This window comes from Salmo salar, chromosome ssa13 (genome assembly GCF_905237065.1).
Source record: "Salmo salar chromosome ssa13, Ssal_v3.1, whole genome shotgun sequence".
Classification (NCBI taxonomy): domain Eukaryota; kingdom Metazoa; phylum Chordata; class Actinopteri; order Salmoniformes; family Salmonidae; genus Salmo; species Salmo salar.
Window position 1 is genome coordinate 83,306,748 of NC_059454.1, and position 20,391 is coordinate 83,327,138.

At 41.5% G+C, this 20,391-nt stretch overlaps 1 protein-coding gene across 5 annotated transcripts; it reads left to right on the forward strand.

Annotated features, from left to right (window-relative positions):
- Window positions 1–476: 476 nt before the first annotated feature.
- Window positions 477–18,361, forward strand: LOC106567858 (ribose-phosphate pyrophosphokinase 1-like). 5 transcript variants are annotated; one of them, XM_014137687.2, is made up of 8 exons: window positions 477–569; window positions 742–870; window positions 2,861–3,050; window positions 7,594–7,692; window positions 7,922–8,046; window positions 8,379–8,552; window positions 8,776–8,935; window positions 16,276–18,361. In XM_014137687.2, exons 2-8 carry the CDS (start codon window positions 749–751, stop codon window positions 16,366–16,368), a joined length of 963 nt encoding a protein of 320 aa, XP_013993162.1. In that variant the 5' UTR covers window positions 477–569; window positions 742–748; the 3' UTR covers window positions 16,369–18,361. The 5 variants fall into 5 exon arrangements, with proteins under 5 accessions (XP_013993162.1, XP_013993161.1, XP_045548228.1 ...); XM_014137686.2 differs by having other exon boundaries at window positions 483–639; XM_014137684.2 differs by having other exon boundaries at window positions 496–665.
- Window positions 18,362–20,391: the final 2,030 nt, after the last annotated feature.

Genomic DNA, 20,391 nt, shown 5'->3' on the forward strand with positions numbered 1-20,391 from the left:
TAACTGACAAGTTGTTGCAGTAGTATGTAAGACAATGGATGCAGAGTATAGGTTAATTATGGACTTAGAAAATTGCGGTTAACAGCGCCACACTCAGGCCGAAAACGGAATGTTATATTCTCAGCCAGGCCCGTCTTTTCAAAGCAAATTTAATTATATCTTTATTTGTATTTCTAATGTATTCCAAACACAGGTTGTAACCAGATGATCCCAATAAGTTAGGTAGTAAACGATGCCCCCTCTGGTATGTTCTGTTGCGAACTGTTTGGGACTCGTTGTTTCCCTGTTTAGGACTACTAAAAAAAAAAAACGAAATGAACTGCAATACATTGGTCTCAAATATACTAGCATAACTAGTCTACACAGAACCACCGCTGACCCATAGCAAAATGACAGGCTATAAATCGTGTCCCGGTGTAACATGTTTAGCTCGGTCCACTGGGGCGTGGCTTACGGAGCGCTCTCTGAAGTAAACGCTCGTATCGTATTTCAACCGATCGAGTTCTCACCACACAACCTTTCCCCGTCATCAATTTGGGCACCCGGCGTGTCCATTTCAGCACCGTATAGTAAGAGTAACCCAGCCAACCTATAGACAAAAAAATCATTCACTATCCCAAGCGCTCCTCTTGGCTGTTGGTGGGTTAGCTAAAGAGAAGACTTATGTATGTTTTTGCTTGTTAGCCGTGTATTTATGTAACTACGGGTGTTATTTGGTTAATTCATTCGTATCCCTTGTAGGTCCAAAATGCCTAACATAAAGATATTCAGCGGCAGCTCTCATCCGGACCTTGGCCAGAAAATTGCCGACCGCCTGGGACTTGAACTGGGGAAGGTTGTGACAAAAAAATTCAGTAATCAGGAGACATGGTAGGTTGTGTTTAAGCAATTGAGATTTTACCGAATACCAGTTATATTGCAAGCAAACGTTAGTTACTTTTGACATGTGTGAATTTTGTAGTAATTGTTTGCTAACGTTAGATAACGGAGAGTTATGTTAGCCCACTTGGCCAATTGAAAGTGCGAGTGAGTGGTCGTTGTTGCTAGCTATAGTGGCTAAGATGAGTTTACCACAAACCGGGCATTGGAGTTTAAACAGCGTTTGGCATCTACAAACCTGTACCAGTAGTATCTAGTTAACTAGTTGTGTTGGCAATTTTATATTTACCATCAAATGAGACCGGATAAGGGAAGGAGGCCTCGAACTTCTACTCCCAAAAACCGTTTGGATTGTAATCGTGGGATGTCATTTCAATGACCTTTCATGGGATCGTCACTTGTTGCCACAATGTCAAACCCCGTCTATTTCTAAAATACATAATCAAATGTGATTTCAAACGTAAACTTAACGTTACGCCTAACCTTACATTAAGACCAAACAGCAAATGTACAATTTTTACGATTTCCGATTTTGACGTTGTGGCTGCTATCTAGTGGAAACCCCTTCGTGGCCCTTTACATGTATAAATGGCTAGCAAGCAGAGCGGGCTAGTTAACCTTCTCCCATTAATACAGTCACAGTGAATCACATACCATTCATTGTTCCTCACGTGTGAATACTATGCGCTACTTATGCATGGATGCCGCGTTCACGTGCTATTCGGAACTAAGAAACTCAGAAATTTCTGGTTTGTTAACTGGATGAACGCAGCACGTGTATAACTACAACCAGTTAGCAAGTCTGACATTTCCGATTTTTTTTTTTTTAGTTCCTGTTTTGTTTTGTACGCTTTGTGAATGAATATTACAGTTCCGACTATTACGGGAACGCTGCATGAGACCATGGCATCATTACCTTTCTTCAGGTTGACTGTTGGTGTTTCAAGACAACTGTGAACTCGTACTTCAGAACGGAAAGTAGGAACGCTAGAAAGATGCCGCGTTCAAAACAACTGGAAACTCGAAAAAATACGAGGTCAAATCATGACGTCAGTGATCTTCATGTCGGAAATGCAGAGCTCTATAAATAGTTTTCGAGTTGGATGAACGTTAAAATCGTTTTTTCCCGCGTTCCCAGTTGTTTTGAACGCACTGAAGTCGGAGATATCAGAGTTCCCAGTTTTGAACACGGCAAGAGGCCAGAGTTTCCGATTTGAATTACCTTTAAACGATTTCCCCCCAGTTTTTCCGAGTTCCAGTTGTCTTGAATGCACTGAAGTCGTAGATTTCCGAGGTCCCAGTTGTTTTGAAAGCGGCATTTGGCAAGCTAACTTTACATCCTCCAAGTAGTGGGAATCATTGACTTCTAGCCAATTTGTCAGGCTAAAAGCTTATAATTGTATTACTCTACTTCCTTTTGATGCTAGCACCCACACTGACTTTCTAGCAGTAGGAGAAGTTGGTAGGCTATATACTCTGTTGCAACAAATTATTTTCCATCCATCACAGGAGTTGTCTTATCAAACCAATTTAAATTATTTTCATATAACCATATTAGTACTTCTGAGTTATACTGTGTTTTACTAGTGTTGTAAAATGCTCCTTTTGACAGTAGACATGGGACTTGCTTGCTTGTTGCAGGGGTATAAGTAGCAGGTGCCTTTGACATGTGAAAAGCTTAAGAATATTGTTTACCTGGAGGTTTGTAATAATAGCGCTCATCCTGAGTGTAGGGATAGGGTTATAGGGTTCTTCAATATCCTCTGTTTCTTTTTCAAGTTATGATGTTGGTATAATGTTAGATCACAGAATAGTTGGTAGAGCAGAAATGTATGACTGTTCCGTATATTCACATTCATTCATTGAGTTGTAACCATTGACCTGGAAGCCCATGATGCTATGATCTTAATGTTCTCTACCTGTTATGGTCCTGTCACCATGTATAGTCTACTGTCTGACACTGCATGATTTACCCCTGCAGCGTGGAGATTGGGGAGAGTGTCAGAGGAGAGGATGTCTACATTGTCCAGAGTGGTTGTGGTGAGATTAACGATAACTTAATGGAGCTCCTCATCATGATCAATGCCTGTAAGATTGCCTCTGCCTCACGAGTCACGGCTGTCATCCCCTGTTTCCCATATGCAAGACAAGACAAGAAGGACAAGGTGGGGGTGAGGGAAACTTAAATAGTTTGTTCTCTATTCACAGCACCAACACACTACACCAGGGGTTCCCAAACCTTTTTGGCCCACGACCCCATTTTGATATCTAAAAATTATCACGGCCCCAACCATGTGGACATTTTTTGTTGTAATTAACAGCCAATGTTAACTTTGTTTTATTTGGGGCAATGACAGTCAATTGAAAAACATTCTAATACTATTTCTGATTGTCTTCTCAAATTATCACATACTTTTAATGTGGGGCTATGACAGTCATTTGCAAATTAGTCTGATGTCTCTTCTCACCGCCACTAATGAGATGGGTGTGCTTGATGCATGTCGCGTCAGGAGGCGTGGTCAAAAGTGTGCACCTCATCTCTGCTGTCACATCCAACCTGGATCTATATTTGGTTTTAATGCAGAAAAGATAACTGAATCCAGCTTCACACAGATATGAGCTGGCGAAGGATACCATGAGTTGTAATGCTTAGAGGGAGACGGCAGGTTATTCCCTTTGAGTTGGGAGCGAAAACTCCTACGTTGTCTGCAGCATTCGGTCACATGACCGCTTGATCAGCTGTTCGATTTCACTTACCGGCATGTCAACTGAGTCTGGATTGGGAAGTAGGTCAGAAAGTGCTCTTCCAAGTGTTGGAGGTGAGCAGCCATCACTTGTGTGGGACACTTACTGATTCTGTTATCTGTTAGAAACATGCACAGCTGAGGGAAGGGGGCATGGTTCACTTTGGAAAGATAAGAACTCTTATTCCAATAAGAATTATTTCCTCTGAATCCACTGATTCACTCATCTGTAAAATGTTTTTGTATTTCCCCTGCATGCTTGCGTTCAGTTTCCCAAATATGTCTGTTACATGACAACAGTTCATCTCTCAATGCAAAAAAATCTTTCCAACACTCCATCTCGAAACTGCCAAGCCTTGGTGTGAAATAGAACATTGTCATGCTCTGATCCCATATCTCCACATAGTTTTGCGAACAGGTGTGTGTGCAGTGGATGTAGTTTAATGTAGTTTACAATCAAAGTTACCTGCTGCAATTTATCTCAGAGTTCTGTGCTCAGCTCTTTTGCCGCCAGTTGCTCTCAGTATATCCATATGGGAGAGGGAGACATTCATAACTAGAGTGCAGAGGCTTGCCCTGCCCGCCATAGATTGAGCCCCATCTGTGCAAAAGTTCACCGTTTGAGCCCATGGAATTTGTTTTTCGTCAATATGGCCCATCAGCACACTGAACATCTCCTCTGCCGTTTTATGCTCTTGAATCGTGAGACAGAGCAATAGGTCCTTGTGAATAGCATTCCCTGACGTGTGTAGCGAACAAAAGTCAATGCGTGGGCATCTCGGCCCTCACAGCTAATTTTCATTTGGAGAGCATAAGCTGGAGAGTTTGTCATTCAGTCAGTTTTCTTTTGATTGCTAGCAATAGCATTAATTCTTAGTTTAACAGTGTTATCTGACAAAGGTATTGATGTGAGTTTCTGCACCTCTGCCTCCCCACACATTGTTTTCACTATATCAATTGTGTCCGGTGACATGAACGTCTCTGCAATAGTGTGTGGTTTCATGTAGCGGGCCTAGCAATTCACAGTGGGAATGAAATTCTCCCGCGACCCCATTTTTAACATCAGGAGACCACACATGGGGCTCGTAACCCCTAGTTTAGGAACCGCTGCTCTGCACTATCAATATCAGTCAGTGATTTGATTTGATTGATCTCAGCAAATATTTGACTGCTTTTCAAAAACGCCCTATTGGACGAACCACTTTGGTTGAATGGACTAACTAGGGTTGCACATTTTGGGGAATATTGAGGTGGAAACTTTCCATGGGAATTAACGGAAATATATGCAAATTATTAATACCATTTAAATTTGGATGATTTTTGCATTGCATATATTTACCATATTATATGGAAACAGAAACATAAGGTAAAATGTTTATCATAAGTAGACATAATTGCAAATTACTAAATCCTTCCAATAGAAAAAGAAAATTGCTATGAATTGAACTTTAATTAAATGAGTTGACTCTTCACATGGGATGATTTCACTGAACAACAAAAGAAAGGGAATATTGAATGATCCATCGCATCTCCCAAAAATGTTTTCAACGTGCATCTGTAAAATGATAACCAAAGCTTTAGTTTCTAGACTGTCTTCCTCTCAGGCTTCCATGTCTTCTCCCTGGACCTCCTCAATGTCCAACTCTTGAACATCAGACTCTGAGGCCTCATCTTCACTGTCACTTTCCAACCTTGTTGAGGATGGCTCAAATTTGCCTGGATGGCCACCAATTTTTCAACCCTTGTATTGGTCAGCCTGTTGCGTGCTTTGGTGTGTGTGTTCCCAAACAAGGACCAGTTACGCTCTGAGGCGGCTGATGTTGGTGTGATTTGGAGGATGATGAAGGCAACAGGGGAAAGAGCCTCCGATCCACAAAGTCCCTTCCACCAGGTGGCTGATGAGATATGTTGGCACGACTGCTATATTGCATCTCCATCCCAATGCCCTTGCTTGGAAGTGTACTTCACCAGACTGCCAAGAACCGTGCCCTCATCCAGGCCAAGGTGGCAAGACACGGTAGTGATGACACCATAGGCCTTGTTGATCTCTGCACCAGACACGATGCTCTTGCCAGCATACTTGGGGGTCCAACATGTACGTTGCGGCGTGTATGGGCTTCAGGCAGAAGTCTTCATGCTTTTAGATGTATTTCAGAACTGCAGTTTCCTCTGCTTGGAGCAACAGTGAAGTGGGCAGGGCAGTATGGATTTCTTCTCTTACATCTGCAAGCAGAGTCTGAACATCAGACAGGATGGCATTGTCTCCCTCAATCTGTTCAATGGCTACTGCTATAGGTTTCAGGCTGCTTACCACTGTCTCCCAAAATACATAATCCAGGAGGATCCTCTTGATGGCAGACTGTGATATGGCCATTTCTTGGAGACTGCTTTTATTTATTTTACCTTTATTTTACTAGGCAAGTCAGTTAAGAACAAATTCTAATTTTCAATGATGGCCTAGGAACAGTGGGTTAACTGCCTTGTTCAGGGGCAGAACGACAGATTTGTACATTGATTCCCCGAGCTGACAATCTTGCAACCTTTCGGTTACTAGTCCAACGCTCTAACCACTAGGCTACGCTTCCCCTCCAGGAGACTGTCAAACAGTTAATTATTGTAGTTAATTATTCCTTGCCCACAAACATTTGACCACCCATCAGAGATGATTGCAAAACAGTCTGCTTTCTCTATGATTTGCTTGACCTTCACTTGAACTCTGCATCCAGAAAATGAGAAGATAAAGCATGTCTGGTTGGAGGGGTGTATGCTGGGCGAAGAACATTCAGAAAGCTCTTCCAATACACATTGCCTGTGAGCATCAGAGGTGAACCAGTTGCATACACAGTTCGAACAAGACATTCATCAGCATTTCTGACTACGTTCCTCCATTGAGTCCAAAAAACTTCTGATTCCAGGAGGACCATGAGCTTTTGCTATCGATAAGGTGTCTGATTCATAATTTTCACCTCGAATAGAAGTAGAGGGACTCTTGTCAGAGGTTGCTTGTTGTGAGAGCTGAGGGAACATTATGCACTTGGCCAGATAATTCTGCATCTTTGTTGCATTCTTCACATATGATTTGGCTCAGTATTTGCAAATGTACACAGCTTTTCCTTCTACATTAGCTGCAGTGAAATGTCTCCACACATCAGATAGTGCCTGTGGGATTTTCCTGTAAAGATTAGAAAAAAATGAGTAAAAAAATTATAAAACAACTCCATGTACGGAAATAGTTTAGCAGTTAGATTAAACAACTACTTTCTAAGATATATTTTTTTAAATGAAGCATGTATGGAAACAGGTGAATTAACACTCCTCAGTTAGCAGGCTCAAGCAAGCTAAAACCCACATGGTAGCAAAAACGAACTAGCAGAAATTGTTAACAAGTTAGAAATGATTTAAACACACTTTGCTGTAGGCTACTATTTACTAGTTAACAAAAAATAATGTATGTGATATAAAATATATTCACCCCAGCCAGTATTTTAATCAAAACTTACCAGAAAGCATGTAGTCCTTGACTCAGACAGTGTAGTAGTGTGGGCTAAATAGCATCTCATTTGTGTGCAAGATCTTGAGAATCAGCTGTACATGTGATGGAAGAATGCACTGTGCATGCAGAGGGTTACAATTCCATTGAATTGGGGATAGTTTAACCAAAATATGCCACAAGACCTATAATTAACTTATGTGTACCGCACAAAAATGGTTCACTGTTATAAGCACATTTTTTTTGATGAATTTAAGCAACATTTCCAAAATCCTAGGGCTTAACTTCCCATGAAAAATTTCGGGAAATTTACCGGAAAGTTTCCAACCCTTTGCAACCCTACTGACAAAGCTAATTCAGAAAGGAGATGGGTATTCCTCTTTTATATATATATATATATTATATATATATATAATTACAGTGGCTCAATGGTCCTTCAGGCATTGTATAAGCATAAAGGTTAACAATGTTTTTCTTCAGAGTCGGGCACCCATCTCTGCAAAGCTGGTGGCCAACATGTTGTCAGTGTCAGGAGCCAATCACATTATCACCATGGACCTGCATGCCTCGCAGATACAGGTGAGCAATCTGGCACATTAGTTGTCTCATTCCATCAGTATATTGCGGTCACTATTGTAGTATTCACAAGTAAGATGTAAAAACTATTAATTAGACTATACTTGTGTTACATACTATAATGAGCCACATTACATTTTCTCCAAAAAGCTGTTGCAAGTAAGGAAGTTTGAGGACACTGACTAATGATCCTGTATCTTATAATGGTTTTGCTCTCTGTATGCCTCTGTAGGGGTTCTTTGATATCCCTGTGGACAATCTATATGCTGAGCCAGCTGTGCTGAAATGGATCAAAGAGAACATCAATGAGTGGAAGAATTGCACCATTGTGTCTCCTGATGCCGGAGGAGCAAAAAGGTAAAGCAGGTACCAATGGGCCTACAGATGCTTCATCAATTCAAAGGGACACATTTTAGTTGTTAGAAATATCAGCACGTTGAAAGGATGATTGTGGATCAATTCATTAACGTGTTTGTTACTTTCACCTCGTTCATTATTACAACCATTTAGTTGTAATAGGCAACAACCTTTTTGATACTGTCATCAGTGCATGCGTTTGCAATTTGGGATTTATCATATAGTAAGAAACAGGTTTATAGTTCTATGTTAATTGTGATGTAACTTTTTGGGGTGAGGTTATGGAACTACAGATGATGTCAATTATTCCAATCTGTGGATTCCCCTTGCAGGGTCACCTCTATAGCAGACAGGCTGAATGTGGACTTCGCGCTCATCCACAAAGAGAGAAAGAAGGCTAACGAGGTGGACCGCATGGTCCTGGTGGGGGACGTGAAGGACAGAGTGGCCATCTTGGTTGATGACATGGCAGACACCTGCGGCACCATCTGCCATGCTGCAGATAAGTGAGTCACTACTGTGTTTTAGCTGCATAGATCTTTACAGAGCAGAGACTGAATATTCAATCTTTAAATGTACTACCGATACTGACGAGCTATTACAATTGTTTAGGGAACTGTCTCTGAAAATATAAATTTGATAGCAAGGTTGTTTACAAACAAAAGGGGGGGAATTCGACCTATTTTAGTTGTCTTTTTTGTTTATCTTTTTTTCCTTCTGGACATCCAGGCTCGTCTCTGCTGGAGCTACAAAGGTCTTCGCTATCCTGACCCATGGGATCTTTTCAGGCCCTGCCATCACCCGCATTAACAATGCCTGTTTTGAGGCTGTGGTTGTCACGAATACCATCCCTCAGGAAGACATGATGAAACACTGTTCAAAAATACAGGTCAGAATAGGGCTGGGCGATATGGAGATCCATAATATATATTTTTGTACAATAAAGGTAAAATACACTGCATGTCAAACAGTCAGCAATAATCTAATGAATTCAGGGCTTGTGAAATTATACCTAGGCTAAAATATAAGCCGTCCACAACCATAAGACCCACTAATAATTAGTGCTGAGCGACTAACTGAAATGTAGGTTATTTTTTGTTTTTTAAACAACTGACAGATTTTGACTACATTTGTTTGAGTTTCATTTCATTTGTTTTTTTTCTTCCTGTGAGCTCAAGGCGCACGTTGCACAGTTTCTCTACAGATAAATCAGATCCATCCTGAACTGTGTGATGTAGTAGGGAGTTGTAATTTCCAACAGGCCAATATTCTACATACAGTACCAGTCAAAAGTTTGGACACACCTACTCATTCAAAGGTTTTCCTCTATTTGGACTATTTTCTACATTGTAGAATAATACTGAAGACATCAAAACTATGAAATAACACATGGAATCAAGTAGTAACCAAAAAAGTGTTAAATATTTTAGATTCTTCAAAATAACCACCCTTTGCCTTGACAGCTTTGCACACTCTTGGTATTCTCTCAACCAGCTTCACCTGGAATGCTTTTCCAACAGTCTTTAAGGAGTTCTCACATACAGTGAGGGGGAAAAAAGTATTTGATCCCCTGCTGATTTTGTACGTTTGCCCACTGACAAAGAAATGATCAGTCTATAATTTATAATGGTAGGTTTATTTGAACAGTGAGAGACAGAATAACAACAAAAAAATCCAGAAAAACGCATGTAAAATTTTTTATAAAATGATTAGCATTTTAATGAGGGAATATATTGGAATCTGATAAGTATGGAAAAAATTCGCAAAATTGGACTCCAGACCAAAGGATTTTCCACCGGTCTAATGTCGGGGCGGCAGGTAGCCTAGTGGTTAGAGCATTGGGCCAGTAACCCGAAAGGTTGCTTGATCGAATCCCCGAGCTGACAAGGTAAAACTGTCGTTCTGCCCCTGAACAAGGCACTGTTCCTCGGTTGTCATTGTAAATAAGAATTTGTTCTTAACTGACTTGCCTAGTTAAATAAATAATAATGATACATGTCCATTGCTTGTGTTTCTTGGCTCAAGCAAGTCTGTGTTTCTTTGCAGCAATTTGACCATGAAGGCATGATTCACGCAGTTTCCGCTGAACAGTTGATGTTCAGATGTCTTACTTGAACTCTGTCACATTTATTTGGGCTGCAATTTCTGAGGCTGGTAACTCTAATGAACTTATCCTCTGCAGCAGAGGTAACTCTGCGTCTTCCTTTCCTGTGGCGGTCCTCATGAGCCAGTTTCATCATGATGGTTTTTGCGAATGCACTTGGAGAAACTTTCAAAGTTCTTGACATTTTCCGGATTGACTGACCTTCATGCCTTAAAGTAATCATGGACTGTTTGTCTTTGCTTATTTGAGCAGTTCTTGCCATGATATGGACTTGGTCTTTTACCAAATAGGGCTGTCTTCTGTATACAACCCCTAACCTTGTCACAACACAACTGATTGGCTCAAACGCATTGAGGAAAGAAATTCCACAAATTCACTTTTAAGAAGGCACACCTGTTAATTGAAATGTATTCCAGGTGACTACCTCATGAAGCTGGTTGAGAGAATGCCAAGTATGCAAAGTTCAAATCCAATTTTATTGGTCACATACACATGTTTAGCAGATGTTATTGCGGGTGTAGCGAAATGCTTGTGTTTCTAGCTCCAACAGTGCAGTAATATCTAACAACTTCACAACAATACGCACATCTAAAGGAATGGAATTAAGAATATATCAATATTTGAACGAGCAATGTCGGAGCGGCATAGACTGAAATACAGTAGAATAGAATACAGTATATACATATGAGATGAGTAATGCAAAATATGTAAACATTATTAAAGTGACTAGTGTTCCATTATTAAAGTGGCCAGTGATTTCAAGTCTATGTATATAGGGCAGCAGCTTCTAAGGTGCTAGTGATGGCTATTTAACAGTCTGATGGCCATGAGATAGAAGCTGTTTTTCAGTCTCTCTGTCCCAGCTTTGATGCACATGTACTGACCTCGCCTTCTGGATGATAGTGGGGTGAACAGGCAGTGGCTCGGGTGGTTGTTGTCCTTGATCTTTTTGGCATTCCTGTGACATCGGGTGCTGTAGGTGTCCTGGAGGGCAGGTAGTTTGTTCCCAGTGATGCTCCACCCTCTGGAGAGCCCTACGGTTGCGGGCGGTGCAGTTGCCGTACCAGGTGGCAATACAGCACGACAAGATACTCTCAATTGTGCATGTTTGAGGGTTTTAAGTGCCAAGCCAAAAAACAATCAGCCTGAAGAAGTGCTGTTGCGCCTTCAGCACACTGTCTGTGTGGGTGGACCATTTCGATTTGTCATTGATGTGTACGCCGAGGAACCTTAAACTTTCCACCTTCTCCACTGCAGTCCTGTCGCTGTGGATAGTGGGGTGTTTCTGCGGTTTCCTGAAGTCCACGATCCGCTCCTTTGTTTTGTTGACATTGAGTGAGAGGTTATTTTCCTGTCACCACACTCCCAGGGCCCTCACCTACTCCCTGTAGGCTGTCTTGTCATTTTTGGTGATCAGGCCTACTACTGTTGTCATCTGCAAACTTGATTGAGTTGGAGGCGTGCGTGGCCATGCAGTCATAGGAGTACAGGAGGGGGCTGAGCATGCACCCTTATGGGGCCCCTATGTTGAGGATCGATGAAGTAGTGGTGTTGTTTCCTACCTTCACCACCTGGTGGTGGCCCGTCAGGAAGTCCAGGACCCAGTTGCACAGGGCGGGCTTCAGACCCAGGGCCCCGAGCTTAATGATGAGCTTGGAGGGTACTATGGTGTTGAATGCTGAGCTATAGTCAATGAATAGCATTCTTACATAGGTATTCCTCTCGTCCAGATGGGATTGTGCAGTGCGATGGCGATTGCGTTGTCTGTAGATCTAAAGGGCGGTAAGCAAATTGAAGTGGGTCTAGAGTGTCCAGTAATGTAGAGGTGATATGATCCTTGACTAGCCTCTCAAAGCACTTCATGATGACAGAAGTGAGCGCTACGGGGCGGTAGTAATTTCGTTCAGTTTCTTTTGCTTTCTTGGGTACAGGAACAATGGTGGACATCTTGAAGCATGTGGGGACAGCAGAATGGAATAGGGAGAGTTTGAATATGTCCGTCAACACTCCAACTAGCTGGTCTGCGCATGCTCTGAGGACGAGGCTAGGGATGCCATCTGGGCCGGCAGCCTTGCGAGGGTTAACACACTTAAACGTCTTACTTACGTCGGCCACGGAGAAAGGGAGCCCACAGTCCTTGGTAGCTGGCTGCGTCGGTGGCGTTGCGTTATCATCAAAGCGGGCAAAAAGGTGTTTGGCTTATCCGGAAGTCAGATGTCCTTGTCTGCGATGTGGCTGGTTTTCCTTTTATAATCCCTGATTGTCTGTAGACCCTGCCACATACGTCTCGTGTCTGAGCCGTTGAATTGCGACTCCACTTTATCTCTACTGGCGTTTTTCCTGTTTGATTGCCTTACGGAGGGAATAACTACACTGTTTTGTGTTCGGCCATATTCCCAGTCACCTTGCCATGGTTAAATGTGGTGGTTTGCGCTTTTAGTTTTGTGCGAATGCTGCCATCTATCCATGGTTTCTGGTTTTGGTAGGTTTTAATAGTCAGTGAGTACAAAATCTAAACATTTCCTAAAGCTCAGTCACTGTATCCGTGTATTTGTCGATATTATTCCGAGGCTGCCCAGAACATATCCCAGTCCATGTGATCAAAACAATCTTGAATTATTTTTAAAAATGTAACCTTTAACTAGGCAAGTCAGTTAAGAACAAATTCTTATTTACAATGACGGCCTACCAGCCAAACCTGGACGACGTGGGCTGATTGTGTGCCGCCCTATGGGACTCCCAATCATGGTATAGCTTGGTATGTATGATATAGCTTGGAATCGAACCAGGGACTCTAGTGATGCCTCTTGCACTGAGATGCAGTGCCTTAGACTGCTGCGACACTCGGGAGCCCTGAGTGAAGCATGGATTCCGATTGGTCAGATCAGCGTTGAATAGTCCGTAGCACAGGTACTTCCTGTTAGAGTTTCTGCCTATAGGAAGGGAGGAGCAAAATTGGGTTGTGATCAGATTTGTTGATGGGAGGGCGGGGGAGGGGCTTTTGTGAAGTTGAGTAGCGGTGGTCCAATGTTTTCTCAGAACGAGTGCTACAGTCAATGTGTTGGTAGAACTTCGGTAGCGTTTTCCTCAGATTAGCTTTGTTAAAATCCCCGGATACAATAAATGCGGCCTCAGGATATGTGGTTTCCAGTTTGCATAGTATCCAGTGTAGTTATTTGAGGGCCGTCGTGGTATTGGCTTGAGGGGGAATATACACGGCTGTGAGTATAACAGAAGAGAATTCTCTTGGCAGTAGCTCTATAGAGATGAGATGACTCATAATTTGAGATGAGATGAACATAATTTACACAACTGAAATATTTTATTAAGGTAATGTGAATACATTAAGTGATAAGCAATCACTACCATCATGGGACTTTAATTGTTTTTTTTATTCTGTGTTACAGCATTCAATCAAACTGATTTATTTACATAATCGAACCAATCTCAAAGCACTAATCGCTCAGCACTACTAATAATTTAATTATTTTATCAAAATAGTTTAACTAGCTTTTTTTTTTTTTCAATAATCACTGATCTGGCTTTCAAGTCAAATGCCTTTTGGTTACAAATTTAACCAGAACCATGCACATTCACTAATAATGACCAACTTAGCAGGCAGTATAGAAAATGAACACTGGCCTCAAACATCTCTCAAGCATAAGCCCACGTGCTAGGGAGTAGCCAGCTAATCTTTATAGTTAAAGTCTAGCTAATTTGGATCAATTTGCTTGCTAACAAGGTAGAACAGTTGAATAATTAACACACCCTTCTGTCAGTCTCCAACTGTTTGAACAGCATGATAGACTATCCACTTTGTTCAGATGTTGAATTCAAGTGGCCTACCTTATTTCTCAGAATGAGAACGAGTTGCCAATTCCTTATATAATTGTTGTTTATGCTCATTGCACATTTTATAAAATAAGTCTGGCTAAAATGCTGCTAGGGGAATCTGCACCTGACAAACTGAGCATTCATTTTCCAGACTCAATATTCATTGATACTCCTGTTTTTCCAGTGTCTGCTCATTGAGGAGTTGAGACACAACCTTTCCAATGATACCCTTTTTAAGTTCTCGTCTATTACAGTAAAATAATTTCTCAATGTGTTTCGGTGTCCATATGACCGATTCTGTTGGACCAAACCTCAAATGCAAATGGAAGTTGAAACCACTTGTCAGAAGGTTTTCTTTAATCTTTGTTGTGCATGGGAGGATGCGTGTGTGATAAGAATGTGCACCATCGCAGAAGTGAAAACAACAAGACCAAAAAGACATGAGAACAAGTGGGCTTAAGCGCTTATACATTAACATTTTTTTATAGAGAGATTCTTGTGATATAGGCATTTGGAATATCGCACTAAAACATAATTAATTTGTTAAATCGCCCAGCCCTAGGTGCTGAGGCAGGGATTCACACCTAACGCTTTACTGGTTGCAGGGTTTAGGTCACTTGGGGAATTTAAACATTATATTATTTTCTAAAATAATTTAATTGTAGTTCATTTTCTGAACTGTAAGAAATTCACTGAAAGTTGCTCAAGTTTGGACAAATGTTTTGCTTTCACAAATAGCAGATCACATGACACCAGTACAGAGCACACATACCAACCTCCCTCCACTCCATAGCAACCTCTTTAAACAATGTCCAATGATTAGCTAAGCAGCAGGCTGTGAACATCTTCATTTCCATGGCTCAGCATGTTGCCTTAACTACAGTATCTGCTTGATTCATTCTTACTCTGTATTGCATTGTCCTCGCTCTTTACTGTGTTGAAACTACGCTACAGTGTCTTCAGAAAGTACTCCGACCCCTTGACTTTTCCCACATTTTGTTACGTTACAGCCTTATTCTAAAATAGGATTGAAATAATTGTATCTACACACAATACCCCATAATGACAAGGTGAAAACAGGTTTTTAGAAATGTTTGCAAATGTATTAAAATTAAAAACAGATGCCTTATTTACATATGTATTCAGACCCTTTGCTATGAGATTTGAAATTGAGCTCAGGTACATCCTGTTTACATTGATCATCCTTTGTTTCTACAACTTGATTGGTAAATGGGACTTTCCAGAAGGACAACCATCTCTGCAGCACTCCACCAATCAGGCCTTTATGGTAGAGTGGCCAGTAGAGTGGCCACTCCTCAGTAAAAGGAACATGACATCCCACTTGGAGGTTGCCAAAAGGAACCTAAAGACACTCAGACTGTAAGAAACAAGATTCTCTGGTCTGATGAAACCAAGATTGAACTCTTTGGCCTGACTGCCAAGCATCTGGAGGAAACCTGGCACCATCCCTATGGTAAAGCGTGGTGGTGGCAGCATGCTGTGGAGATGTTATTCAGTGGCAGAGGCTGGGAGACTAGTCAGGATCGAGGCAAAGGTGAATGGAGCAAAGTACAGAGAGATCCTTGATGAAAACCTACTCCAGAGCGCTCAGGACCTCAGACTGGTGCGAAGGTTCAACTTCCAACAGGACAACGGCCCTAAGCACACAGCCAATACAATGCAGGAGTGGCTTTGAGACAAGTCTCTGAATGTCCTTGAGTAACTCGGGCTTGAACCCGATCGAACATCTCTGGAGAGACCTGAAAATAGCTGTGCAGCAATGCTCCCCATCCAACCTGACAGAGCTTGAGAGGATCTGCATGGAATAATGGGAGAAACTGCCCAAATACAGGTGTGCCAAGCTTGTAGCTTCATACCCAAAAATACTCTTAAGGCTGTAATCTTTGCCAAAGGTGCTTCAACAAAGTACTGAGTAAAGAGTCCGAATACTTATGTAAATATGATATTTCAGGTTTACTATGCAAAAATGTCAACCTGTTTTTGCTTTGTCATTATGGGGTATTGTGTAGATTTTAATGGAGGGGGGACTATTTTTATCCATTTTAGAGTAAGGCTGCAACGTAACAAAATGGGGGGAAAAAGTCAAGTGGTGTGAATCATTTCCGAATGCACTGATGTGTGTGTGTGATAGATAGATAGATAGATATCTATCTATTACTGGTGTTTAGTTGACCAATTGTTTTATCTTTGGCGTTTTGAAGTTATCTGTGGGGAAATATTCAATAAGTCTGAGTGAGATTCTGGTTTGTTAATTAGTTTTCTTATTTCAGGTTATTGACATCTCCATGATCTTGGCAGAGGCTATTCGTCGGACACACAACGGGGAGTCTGTGTCGTATCTCTTCAGCCATGTTCCCTTGTAACAACCCCACCCTTTTTCCCGGTGAACCTGTACCAAAGGAGGGATGTCTGGAGCACCACCATCACAGCCCATTCTTTCCCCGTGTCAAGAGAAGGGATGGAAGTAGTTAGTAAATACTCCTACTGTGGGGTAGGCTACTTTTTCCGATATTCTGTTATTGCACTGGCTATCTACAGGTTTGACCTTTTGACTTGTCAAATGCAGATTTGAGTTACTTGGTGTAATAATATGCCAGGTTGTTGTTTCATATAAGCATTGTCTATTGAAAGTTGTAGTTTACATTGCTGCTGACGCCACATTTGAGAGAAACGCTCCAAGATGGCTAGTTCTGTTTTATGAGATTATTTTTTTTTTTTCACTGATATTTTTTTTTATGTTGGGGGGGACTTGGGCCTCCTTGAAAAGTGAAGCTATCCATTTGCATTTCCTAGACAGTATTTTTAGTTTTACGACAAAGGTGCTTTTGGCACAGTTGTTCAAGAATAAAGCATTGTGTATTGTTTACATCCTTGCTTTAGTTAAGCTAGTCTCTTTAGTTGTCTTTATGCTAAATAAGCTTGTTTTTTATGCGATATTCTAGGAAGCGCTTGCCGTTCACAATTCCGTTAGTGTCCTTAATTCTATGCCTTGGCGTGTTGATACCATGATTTAAATATTTAGTTACATGGTTTTATGTAATTGTAATCAAAACATCACTTGCTTGCGCACACACTGAGTGTACAAAACATTAGGAACACCTTTGCCCTCAGAACAGTCTCAATTTGTCTGGGTGTGGACTGTACAAGGTGTGATGTGTTCCACAGGGATGCTGGCCCATGTGTGAAGTTTGGCTGGATGTTCTTTAGGTGGTGGACTATTCTAGATACACACGGGACACTGTTAAGTGTGAAAAACCCAGCAGCGTTGCAGTTCTTGACTCAAACCGGTGCATCTGGCACCTACTACCATACCCCGTTCGAAGGCACTTAAATATTTTGGTCTTGCCCAATCACCCTCTGAATGGCACACAATCCATGTCTCAAGGCTTAAAAATCCATTAACCTGTCTCCTCCCCTTCGGCTACACTGATTTGAAGTGGATCTAACAGGTGATCTCAATAAGAGCTAGCTTTCACCTGGCAAGTGTGTCACAGGTGTCAAACTCATTCCACGAGGGCAAAGTGTCTGTGGGTTTTCGCTCGTCACTAATTGGTCACTAATTGGCAAGGAACTTCCCACACCTGGTTGTCTAGGGATTAATTGAAAGGAAAACACATAAACCTGCAGGCACTAGGCTCTCCGTGGAATGAGTTTGAAACCCCCTAGTCTATGTCATGGAAAGATTTTGTACACAGTGTATACCTAATGAATGTGATTCAATGTCTCGTGCACATCTGCCATCTTTTATTCGTCAAGCAATAAGGCCTTTAATGCATGGAGCTTCTAATGTCGCTGTCACATTCGTTTAGCTTTACTAACCCAAGTATTTTTACGAGGTATTGGAAAGTTCAGCGCTCAAACTCGGGAAACCTTCAGGCTCTCGCCGCTTGGGGTAGCATGCGCCCCTTCAACTTCAGTTCAGTCTTCGTCCATTTAGAAAACAACTGCTTGCGCAGCTCAAAAGCCTGCGTATGTGTAAGGCCTAATATTTTCTCCTTTTGATTGATTATAAAGTATTGTCAGCCATATAACTCTCAAACAAGGCTGTATCTGCGTTAATAACTGGTAAGCGCAATACACTGCAAGGCCGTTATACCCCAGAATCAAATCTTTATGATGTTTTTACTATTTAAATTAGTCCGATTTTTGAGCTGAAATTATAACTCCCTTTTAAAACCGAGCCAACTCTAAGAAAGACATCTGCAGATTGATTTGAGGATCCTTGTTGCCTTATGTGGAAAATGGGCAGGATTTAACATTGCTCCCATGATATGAGATATCCTGCCCTCCACAACATGGATACTTGAAATGGATTTATTGGGTTATGATCTTGGAACAATAAAATGATATCTGTAACTTTGAATTGTTTTCATTATTTGTTATGTTTTTTTTATCTATGCAATTCAAAGTGAAACTATGATTGGGGATCTTGTCAGTCAGCAGAGGTCTAAAGTTGCTGTTTTAATATGTATGCCTTATATTCCTTTGCTGTAATAAACCATTTATTTTGGGGTAGATGCATCACACAAAAACAGTGCATGCCTACCACCAAGTAATGAGAGTAAAGTAAGGTGTCCACAGCAGCCATAGTACTAGGGCGGTAGTAGCCTACCTGGCACTGCTGACAAATTCAAAATGAATAGAACAATCTGTAATGGGGAGGGGGGGAATGACTTTGGCGGTGGGCTGACCCCGGTTGTCTACCGTTATCAACTGGCCTTGTGTGGTGAGGCGTATCAAATAATGGCTATCAAACAAAAACACATTGTTTTTACTAATGGTACCATATATTCGATTGTTATACATAGAAATTGCTAGCTACACGTTTTATATCGTTAGAATAGGAGAATGTTAGGTGTGTGTGTGTGTGTGTGTGTGTGTGTGTGTATTACAGTTGAAGTCGGAAGTTTACATACACTTAGGTTGGAGTCATTAAAATTAGTTTTTCCAACCACTCCACACATTTCTTGTTATCAAACTATAGTGTTGGCAAGTCGGTTAGGACATCTACTTTGTGCATGACCCAAGTAATTTTTCCAACAATTGTTTACAGACAGATTATTTCACAATTCCAGTGGGTCAGAAGTTTACATACACTGAGTTGACTGTGCCTTTAAACAGCTTTGAAAATTACAGAAAAGGATGCCATGGCTTTAGAAGTTTCTGATAGGCTAATTGACATCATTTGAGTCAATTGGACCTGTGGCTGTATTTCAAGGCCTACCTTCAAACTCAGTGCCTCTTTGCTTCACATCATGGGGAAATCAGCCAAGACCTCAAAAATAATTGTAGACCTCCAGAAGTCTGGTTCATCCTTGGGAGCAATTTTCAAATGCCTGAAGGTACCACGTTTATCTGTACAAACAATAGTACGCAAGTATAAACACCATGGGACCACGCAGCTGTCATACCGATCAGGAAGGAGATGCATTCTTGTGTAGTCCCGTGTAGCTCAGTTGGTAGAGCATGGTGTTGCAACGCCAGGGTTGTGGGATCAATTCCCACGGGGAACCAGTGCGGAGAAAAAAATGTATGAAATGTATGCATTCACTACTGTAAGTCGCTCTGGATAAGAGCGGCTGCTAAATGACTCAAATGTAAAATGTAGATGCATTCTGTCTCCTAGAGATGAATGTACTTTGGTGCGAAGAGTGCAAATAAATCCCAGAACAACAGCAAAGGACCTTGTGAAGATGCTGGAGGAACAGGTACAAAAGTATCTATATCCACAGTAAAACGAGTCCTATATCGACATAACCTGAATGGCCGCTCAGCAAGGAAGAAGCCACTGCTCCAAAACCGGTATTTAAAAAAAAAGTCAGACTACGGTTTGCAACTGCACATGGGGACAAAGATTGAACTTTTTGGAGAAATGTCCTCTGGTCTGATGAAACAAAAATAGAAATGTTTGGCCATAATGACCATCGTTATGTTTGGAGGAAAAAGGGGGACGCTTGCAAGCCGAAGAACACCATCCCAACTGTGAAGCACGGGTGGCAGGATCATGTTGTGGGGGTGCTTTGCTGCAGGAGGGACTGGTGCACTTCACAAAATAGATGGTATCATGAGGGAAGAAAATTATGTGGATATATTGAAGCAACATCTCAAGACATCAGTCAGGAAGTTAAAGCTTGGTCCCAAATGGACAATGACCCCAAGCATACTTCCAAAGTTGTGGCAAAATGGCTTAAGGACAACAAAGTCAAGGTATTGGAGTGGCCATCACAAAGCCCTGACCTCAAGCGTGTGCGAGCAAGGAGGCCTACAAACCTGACTCAGTTACACCAGCTCTGTCAGGAGCAATGGGCCAAAATGCACCTAACTTATTTTGGGAAGCTTGTGGAAGGCTACCTAAAACGTTTTGACCCAAGTTAAACAATTTAAAG

Coding starts and splice junctions, on each gene's coding strand:
- LOC106567858 (XM_014137684.2), top strand. Junction 871..2,860: donor TTCAGTAATCAGGAGACATG/GTAGGTTGTGTT, acceptor TTACCCCTGCAG/CGTGGAGATTGGGGAGAGTG. Junction 8,047..8,378: donor GATGCCGGAGGAGCAAAAAG/GTAAAGCAGGTA, acceptor TTCCCCTTGCAG/GGTCACCTCTATAGCAGACA.